This window comes from Clytia hemisphaerica, unplaced genomic scaffold, assembly GCF_902728285.1.
Source record: "Clytia hemisphaerica strain Z4C2 unplaced genomic scaffold, Clytia hemisphaerica genome assembly, whole genome shotgun sequence".
Taxonomy (NCBI): Eukaryota; Metazoa; Cnidaria; class Hydrozoa; order Leptothecata; family Clytiidae; genus Clytia; species Clytia hemisphaerica.
This window is the reverse complement of record NW_027104020.1, coordinates 187,693-197,121: the sequence shown is the minus strand read 5'-3', so window position 1 is coordinate 197,121 and position 9,429 is coordinate 187,693. Positions and strand designations below refer to the sequence as shown.

Sequence of the window (9,429 nt, the reverse complement as noted above, 5' to 3'; positions counted from 1 at the left end):
CCACACTATCAATATAGGGGAATTGTTTACCGAAAGAAAATTCTTTCTCATAATAGAGCATCCGTTTTTTGCTTCGTACATTACGGTCCGCAAAACATATCATTCTCCAATATATTCTTTTATTTGCTTTAAGAAAGAAATTCCTATATTCGATTATTGATTGTTAAAACTGAGAGCAAAAATGTTTCTTGTGCATTGTTTATTACTTTCACTTTCTTTCTATTGTAAGATTATGTAAGTTATTTTTTCCATAATTTTACGGTCGTAATTATTTGTAGTTCCATTGCTTACTTATTCCTTTTTTTGGATAAATTTACTGTGGTAAACAAAAGCGAGAAAAGATTATGCCATTGTTTTAGAATTATGTTATATAATTTAAGTTTTATGATAATTATTAGGAATAATCAGCATACTTTATGCATGGATCGCGCATCGTGAATCGTAAATCGTTAGATCGTGCATCTTAAATTACACCAACCCCAGGAAAGGAGTGGCGCCATTTCCTTATCTTCCGGTAGACAGCTACAGAAAGGTAACCTGGAGGTCGCTTTCAACTGCGGTCGCAAACTACTCACTACAGAACAGTGCGTATTTATGAGAAGAATTCAAAAAGAAAGAAACAGAAAGAGGAGGACAAGATGAGATTAAAAAATGTTATTGATACTCAGTTGTCATATTTACATCATTCATATATTTCAGTAAGTAAAAACCCTCACAAACAAAACGTTACGGACGCCATCTACGACAACTCACACATGATGTCAAAAACTCAGAGTCAACTCGATCTATCGCAAATAGTAATGTATTTAACTTTTGCAAGTTGACTGTAAGAAAATACTCATAAAAAAACCGAACTTTAGTATTTTACTTCGACTACAAAAAGCCAGGCTGAACCAGTAGTTTTAAATTAACTCAATAAGTCTGTATTCAACTCCATAGTAAAAAATGTTTTCATTTTGCTATCACTTAATAAAATCCATTTGAATAGCTCTTTCATACAAGTAATGCCGCCGCCATTTATGGCTGTGTTTGCAACGATTAAGGTTTGTAAGAATCCCGCTTTCAAACCAAACTCTGTCATTCGTCTGTATTTTTGTTAGCACAATTCATTGGCCCAGTGGAAGCCTACGCTTCATTTATCAGGCCACGTAAACATAAGTGTTTGTATTCTCTTTATCTCGTTCCATGTAATCGCGATCGATCAAACTTTCGATTCGTTTCTTGATGTCTGATGGCTGGAAAGAAAGTACAAAGGTTCCGATTAGAGATGAAGAAAATGCAGTCTTTAACACTTTTAACAAAGAATTGCTTTTATAAATTGCTTTTTAATCAAATCCCTTAAGAGTGATTAAGAACTTAATTGCAAAAATGACGTTATGAACTTTAAAAAGACGTTAATAATATGTTGCATCACCTTCTTTTATAAAAAGTGCTTAGTTTTAATGGGTAATTAACCTTTTTGTTTCAAAGTTTTTTCAAATTGTCCGCAAAGAATTTTTCGGAAGAACTTTCTAAATTAATGCATCAAAATTTATGGTTGTTTTTCTATGAAAAATTGGGATGGGAAATTGGTCAAAAAACACTATTTTCAAGAGTTTGAAGCAAATAAGCTTTTAGAAAAATTTTCCGAAAAATTAATTTTCGTTCGATAAAAGATACACCATCTACCACAAAAATCTTTTCAAAATGTTTTTTCTTCGCCGAAACTAAGCTCTTCAAAGTTGAAACACCCTTCGCAAAGGTCTTCATTTTCTTCTTCATCAAATTTTCTCATTGCGATTTTTAAATTTTCAGACTCACGGATAGTTGGCCTAACAGAAAATGTATAACATGTCAAAGTTTTGTCCGATACATCGGGCAGAAATTCCTTTTTTGTAAGTGGCAAATATTAAAAATTCACTATAGAGGATTATACTTTTCTTTGTATAGCCGGATTGCGATTTTGTAACACATTCCTAAACGTGAGTATCAGTAGAAACGAAAGCAGATGATTCGACATGACTCTAAAATTTCCAATATCACATTCTACTTACTTTAACAGGGAATTTGAGTTGATTATAAAGTTCAGTCACCAATAAAGTGTGCGATAGCGTCTTTCGTGTTTTCAAGATTCTAACTATGGCTGCGTCAATCTAGAAGGTTCAAAAAGTATCATGCTTTCAAAATACCATTTCACAATTAACTGTGACTTATCGCTTGCAAAAATTTTTGAGAAATTTGTATGAATATGGCGTACGAAAATTTCATTTTGTTTGCTTTTTATCGTATTATTTTCTAGCATACTTAATATAATTTGAAAAATTGCGACAAATTTCGAGAGTGATTTTCTTACCTGGTATTGACGGTCTTGAAAGACTTGCTCATTCGTTAATTGATTTTCTTCAGCCTGAAAATGCCATTAATGGAATTATAAGTATTTGCTAATAAAGATAAGGAAAAGACGCAATCGAACTTTATACTTTACCGAAGCTCACTGTAGTTTAGACCTGCCAAATAATCTTCCAAAGCGATAGTTTGAAGCAACTGTCAAACTAGACATCCCATAAGTTCTGCGTGCTTGGACAAACAAAGAAGTAGAGATGATAGTCACACTAAAGAGATTTTCAGATTGACAGCTGACTTGATGTAAAGGAGTTAACTGGTCAGTAGGTAATCAGAATAAATAGTGTATAACTGTGAGAAGTGTCAACGCTTACCGTTTCTTTAAGTTGTACTTGGTTGATTTTGATGCGATATAATTTGAGTGTGAATGATTCGTTGAAGAAAAACCGGTCTTTCACATTTATATCTTTGCCCTACAATGTTCGAAAAAAAGTAGACGGGAGGATTCAATACGTTGCATGCATTTCAAATGGCACTCCAACACCTGATTCTTTCGGGCAAATCAGAAAACGATAAACACACCACACATTAATCCATAAGATGTTTCGAGAGGAATAGAGGTAAATGATACATACCGGTGGTTTTTTCTTCAACACTCGACTCTGTAGTTTTCCACACGCTAACGATTGTAAAGTTCGTTTAAGTTCATTCTCCTCTGAAAGATAAAAAGATAACTCCTCGTGTAAACAGTTAAAATAAAACGTGTAAAATAATGACCCCCTAAGGTGAAAGATAAAAATAAAGCTTCGAACCAAAGACCAAAGGTCTCGAAAAAAGAATTGATTACTGACCGATGCCGGTGGCGTCCCGAATATCTTCATACGACAATTCGTCCGCGTCATTGAAGAGAAGTAAACACATTGTTTGAAACAATGACACGTGCAGTTCATGGTTGCTCTAAACAACGAGAATGAACAAGTTTTAATCGTCAATTACAGATAGAGAGAATCGACAAAAAATCAATTACAGAGATCAAATAAGGGTACAGCGATTTGATTGCTCTATTAAAGCAGAAAACATTTCATTGACGTATTACCTTTTCAAAGACAGCTTTGACACCACAACTTCCGAGAGTAGCTTGCCATTGTAATTTGCGACCACTGTGTTTGCTCAAGTAAAACGTTTTAAATATTTCTTGCAACCGAACCATCTACAAGAGAAGAAAAGTAACATTTATCAACTCTTTAAAATGTGTTTACAGGGTGTCTCGTATCACAGATTTCCGTATTATGAAAAGATAATTCTTATTTCATCTCACATCTTCTCCAAGGCAACTTATTAAGTTAATCCTAAATAAGAAATGAAAGTTCCTTTTCACTTACTTCGTTTGGCAGATTGACCTCAATTGGGGTGTAAGTGGGCCAGTAACCCATTGTTAAAATATTGACGTTTAAATCAATGTTTGGTGCATCTCCTTGACTTGAGATGTGCTGGAAAACGCAGAGAAGAAGAACAACTTATTTAACTTATTGGTAAAAATGTCTTTAAAAAGTAGACACACGTCTGGATTGCCAAACAGGAGGGCTGGTTAGGTAATCAAAAAACGTAAGATGAGACTACAGTAACTTATAAATTCTTCATAAAAAGCAGACCTGTTTAAAAGTGTTCATTATGTCTTTAGATAGTTCCATGTCTTTAAACATCCCTTCAAGCTTGCTGGTAAATGCACTACCACACTCTAAAGAAATCACATTGCATTGACAATTAGAAATTAAACGACATTATACACAAAAGGATGCCCGAGAAACAGCCTAGACTCTAGTCCAACGTGCATGTAAAAAAATTCTCAAAGTTACGACGAAACTTCAAAACAGGCTAGTGCCTAGTAAAAAGACTCGAAAAGCATGAAGATTTCCCCGATCGTAAATTAGAAAACCTACACGATATTCCGCCGAAAACATTACCTTGTTTCAATTTAGACAACATGGATTTCTCAGCGTCCACAGAGGCACTTTTACCCAGGAGTAATCGTTTCGCCAAGTCTTTCTTGTAAAATGCTTCAAAAACGTCTTTACCTGTTGTAAAGTAAAAAGGAATCGTGTTGTGAATGTCAGTGCATATGACCAAAATAGAGAAGACTTTTCTATTGTGAAGCAAATTGAACTGGTTTCAAGTCATATCTTAATAATCTCTTGATATTTGCTGAAAAGTTTTTTTAGTCTAGATTATTGATGCAAACTAAGAAAGTTTGTATTTTTGTGATCGTGACAATAACACTGGAGGGATCTACAAAAGGTCGGTTTTATTTTGAACTATCAAGGGAAATCTAGTGATACAAAGTAATGGTACTTGAGTGATGAAGACCTTACCATGAATGAACCTGAAGAGAATCATGATTTTATCCAAGCGCATCTCCAACTCCTCCTCGCTTGCTTCCTACAAAGAGCAAAAATTACTTTATTCTTTCAATAATGATTCACATCGCCTAAAGTATTGTTTGCGCTGGTGTAAACTACAAACGAACCTATAAAAGAACCTATCAATTGAATACATGAATTTTGAATGAATACATGAAATAAAAATGTTGATAATGTGTACCATACCTTATTACCAGCTTTTAGTTTGACATCTACAAATTTAGCTGTGGAGATGAAGATATAAATCTGAATTATTGACACGTCCGTTATTTACAATATGTAAATTCAGGCATATATATTTAGGTTTTCAACTAGCAGAAGTTGTTATTTGTTGTTTTTGTTGTTGTTGCTATTATAATTTTACTCTCTTCCACAGTCTTACAAACGATTTATCTAACGATTCAGGTGACGAAGTAGTTTATACTCGGCATCACGACTTTTTTTCACTGCAAGAGACAATGCAATATTTTCCATTATTTGGTTTTTAACGAAAGATCAAATATAACAAAAATAAAATAGAAATCTACGTATAAATAATATATACCCTTCACACTAAACTTTCCTTTAAGGCAGTAAACCCAATTTTAGAAGAGCAGTACTAAAAACGTAATAGCATTGTAGTTAGTCTTACCGATTAATTCAGCCGGCTTGTTCTGTCGTTTGTTTATAAATACTTCAAAGGAGTCCTGTACAAATAAAGAAAGTTGGAAGGTTTCACATCCATCCAAATTTTCAAATGACAACTTCTGCATGAATAAATCAACCAAAGCTAAAAATAAAATACAAAGCATTACCTACCTTCATAGCACTGACAAATTTTTCATTTTTCTTGAATGCTCCCTCAATAAAATTATCCAGTTTTTCTTTGAAGTCGAGCAGTTCTTGAACCATTGTTTTGTCCTTCTCCACGTCTTGTACTATAGATAACCCTTTGACCTAAAAAGGAATTGAATCAAATTAATCTCTTCAAAAAAATTGTGGCAGGTTAGGCTTAAACTTTGATTTCGATTTGATAAATTCAAAAACAGTTTAGAGGATAATTAAATTACCTTGACATAACCTCCAAAATATTCGCAAAGTTTATCTTGTCCATCTTTTACACGTGAAAATAATGCATACATCACATTCAAATGTTCAGAAGAGTTTGTGTCCATAAGGCTTTCAAAACCTTTATTTAATATATTAGTAATATGTTTGCTTATCAGTTGGTTTTCTACACATAATATCAAAGGTTTCCGCGTTCCAATATCCAAGTAGTGCAACAATCTATCCGATTCCTCTTTCAAACGTTTATCAACATGTTTCAAATAGTTGGGTACGTCTACTTCACCCATAAATCTCTGTCCTTCAGCTGAGTATAACAAATCTGTAGCTTGCAAAAACCTCTCCTCAAATACGTCTTGGTACATCTGAAAACAAAAGAACAATTTCAAAAGACAATTTTCGTTATAAGTAAATGCAAGTATTTCAGTGTCATAAGTCATTTCAATCTTAATACACATTATGAATGTCGAAATGGTCATAGTATATACCTGTAAATCTGCGAGCATTCTTAGCAAACTTTTCAATAAAGCACCATCTACAGCTTCACCGTTTCTGATAAAAGAAGTCAATATAATACACATTAACAAAATTTCATTATTTGTTTTGGCTAGGACTGCATTTAGATATAACAGTTTCCACCATCTCTTTCTTACATATAACAGTTTCTAGTTATGTACAACTGTTGAACATCCCATCCTGATATGTAACTAACCTTTCTTTTTCAATGAGAAAGAGGAGACTGTCAACAGTTCTCGTTTGTATGGAATTGTTCCCAAGGATGTGTGTTCGCCACAAGTGAAGGCCAACATCCCTAGGGAAGTAAAAGATTAAGCCTTTAGTGTTTGTAGTGTTTTTAGTGTGTGCTTGTGGCATTTGATTATAGATAAAAAAAAGTGCTTAGTCAAGATTCAACATAATATGTAAGTGAAAAATGAAAAGTGTGACTACTTACCACAAGGAGAGTATGGTGGAGTGTTGCAGCACATACACACGATCAAGGTACAGAAAGATACTGCGAATCATTGTCTGAAAGGTTGTTGAATAAAGTAGTTTATTGAATTAGCTTGATCTAAAACATTATGGAAATGTCCTTTGTGTTAATCTGCAGAAGTAGAAATTTATAGCTAAATATATGATATAGAAAAATGAAAACTACACACCATTTGTCTGCAATGAGACTCCCATAGTTCATTCATCTTCTTCAGATACATAAAGTTATCCATCCCATCAGTAAATCATCATGTTAAGGAAATAACTTAAAAATAAATCCTCCAAACTTCAAACCTACTTTGGGTGTCAAAACCTTTTCACGAAGACACTGTTGCAAGGCAATATCAAATATCTCAAATGTTAGCAAAGAACAGCTTTTCAAGCATAAAACTTATTTGGGAAACAATGAAAATACATTCCTGAACTAAATTAAAACATATTTGTTCCCTATTATGCAGAACTTTTCACACATCTTAACAAAAGTGTAAATATCAGAACTTTAGAACAATGAAAAGATATCATATGAAGTCTTTGATGATCGACTTCACATAATTTTCACAAACATTCTTCAATCGATCATAAAGGTTCATAGACATATCATGTGAACATAAGTTTTCAACAGCTTTGTATAGTTCTTCCAGGGAGGAGGAAATTGATTGTTGATTATGAATAGCCACTACAGCTTCACGTAACTTTTCCCATGTAACCTCCTTGTAGTTTGAGGGCAAGGTTGGTTTTGCTGTAAATAAAATTGGTGTTAAAATTAATGTGGGTGTGGCACACTATACATTTGAAGTACTTCCAGAGCCATTTTTTATCAATCTGATCCTTTGTTGGAGGGATATACTCATAAAAATTTGCATGGCTCATACACAAGCCTTTTCCTTAAAGATGACAAAGATTTCAGACTTGAAATTGAAAAAATTTATTTCCAATGGCTGTACAGATTTTAACAGCCAGAAATGTTGGCACAGATAATTTTCAGAGGCTCTTAAAAAACTCTGATAATACGAAAAGAAACACTGGGCATTCTCAGTTTCACTTACATTTAAAATTTTTTATGACAAGTCTTTTTGTTTGATTTGGTTTGGTTGAGTCAGCCATACCATATCTGTCTTTGGAAGAAGACTGGTTCAAACCATTCTTCAAATTCTTGTCAACATCCATTTTGAATGCTCAGTGAAATATCTAAGGCTAGGTCAGTGGAAGTTGGAAAATCATTTTATGTTGTATTTTCTAGAAAATAAAAAGAGTCAACGTAATACATTGAATGCTTCATACTTTGTACAAAAAATGGTCTAAAAACACCATTCTTAAAAGTTTTTTTTAATTGGTAATAAAGCTTGTGTGCATAAAACTTTTCATACTTAACCCTATTAACCCCAGCCTTTTTTGATTTTTGTAGCCCCAGGGTAGAATCTACCATCCTCAATTATTATTGATCTCTAGAAGAGCTATGGCCATAAAAATTGGTAGAGATGTTCTCCATTATGACACAAACTTCCAGGAAGTAAACAAGTTTTGATGACCTCATCCAAAAGGTGATGACGTCATCACAAAATTTCCACCTGTCAGAAAAAAGCAAAAATGCATGGTTTACAAAAATGTCTCCCACAGTCGAACCAATAAAGATATTGAGATTCTGTTTGAAGATTTTGAAAGATAAAAGGTTCTTCTTTAATAATAATTTTTGTTAAAATCTATGCTGAAAATGAGTAAAATTTTCAAATTTTGATTACGTCATAAATGATGACGTCGTCATTTTCAAAAAAATTTTGTATCTTTTTAAAAATTGATATTGTTAATACCTATCACCTGTCAAAATTTGAATATGATTGGATCAATAGTTCAAAAGTTATTGCAATTTTAAAATTTTGAGTTATAACCAATTTTAGCTTTTGGTTTTATGTCATGTTACACAATAAAGTCATAAAACCTGATCTAGAAGACCTATGACCCTAAAAATTTGCACAAGCACTCTTAATAAGATTTGATTAATTAAGTCAGAAAGTTTCAAATTGTTTCAAAACTTTTTCTCCGAGATATACACAAAAGAACACCAGTGTGGTAGATCCTACCCCCCCTAATGGGGTTAAAAGGAATAAATTTAGGCAGAACGAAAATTTGATATTCAAGTTATGTTGCCTTTGGGAGATTATAGAAGTCTATTGATTGTTTAGCTTGTTGTATATGTGAAATATTACTCTAAGTTGATTTAATTTTCACGATTCACATTTTTCCACATCGATAATCTAAAACTTTTGAAGACAATTTCAAAACAATGGGAGCTTTAAACTCTCAGACATGAGGAGAAAAGGTCTATTGTTGTAACTCGTTCCTTTACAGAGTGTCTAATCCGTTTGGGAAATTGCATATAATGAGAGCGCTGCAAAATTCCTCAACTTAAACGTTGTCCAATTCTACAACGTTATCAAATATCACAGCTTTTCTGCTGTAAAGTTTGACAATGCTTGTCTTTGAACCAAAAATCGAGTCCCAGGGGCATAGTGTGCAGAGGGGTCCAGCCACAGCATTTTTCAGGGGGGGGGCTAAGGAAAATAGCCCCCAGCTAAATTCTAGAAACATAGCCCCCACCTTCACAAAGCAAAATATAATTTTTTTAAGAGGGGGCCATTCAAAAAGTACGTTCGTCGCC

At 33.4% G+C, this 9,429-nt stretch overlaps 1 protein-coding gene across 1 annotated transcript; it reads right to left on the bottom strand.

The window, feature by feature from the left end:
• Positions 1–639: 639 nt before the first annotated feature.
• LOC136811440 (cullin-4B-like) lies at positions 640–8,007 on the bottom strand. Its single transcript, XM_067068042.1, has 21 exons — positions 7,820–8,007; positions 7,293–7,512; positions 6,944–7,013; positions 6,736–6,809; positions 6,496–6,594; positions 6,272–6,335; positions 5,789–6,148; positions 5,538–5,675; positions 5,371–5,425; positions 4,926–4,963; positions 4,692–4,758; positions 4,287–4,397; positions 3,975–4,060; positions 3,705–3,812; positions 3,419–3,532; positions 3,174–3,279; positions 2,958–3,037; positions 2,697–2,795; positions 2,333–2,386; positions 2,034–2,132; positions 640–1,235 (listed from the first exon to the last, which is right to left on the bottom strand). Exons 1-21 carry the CDS (start codon positions 7,938–7,940, stop codon positions 1,140–1,142), a joined length of 2,259 nt encoding a protein of 752 aa, XP_066924143.1. The 5' UTR covers positions 7,941–8,007; the 3' UTR covers positions 640–1,139.
• Positions 8,008–9,429: the final 1,422 nt, after the last annotated feature.

What these genes read in the sequence shown, in the direction of transcription:
- LOC136811440 (XM_067068042.1), bottom strand. Translation starts at nt 7,940, where the DNA reads ATGGATGTTGACAAGAATTTGAAGAATGGTTTGAACCAGTCTTCTTCC. An exon ending in ATCATCAAAGACTTCATATG is followed by an intron (nt 7,014 to 7,292) that starts ATATCTTTTCAT and finishes ATGATGATTTAC; the next exon opens with TGATGGGATGGATAACTTTA. An exon ending in CAAGCCGGCTGAATTAATCG is followed by an intron (nt 4,964 to 5,370) that starts GTAAGACTAACT and finishes TCATCTCCACAG; the next exon opens with CTAAATTTGTAGATGTCAAA.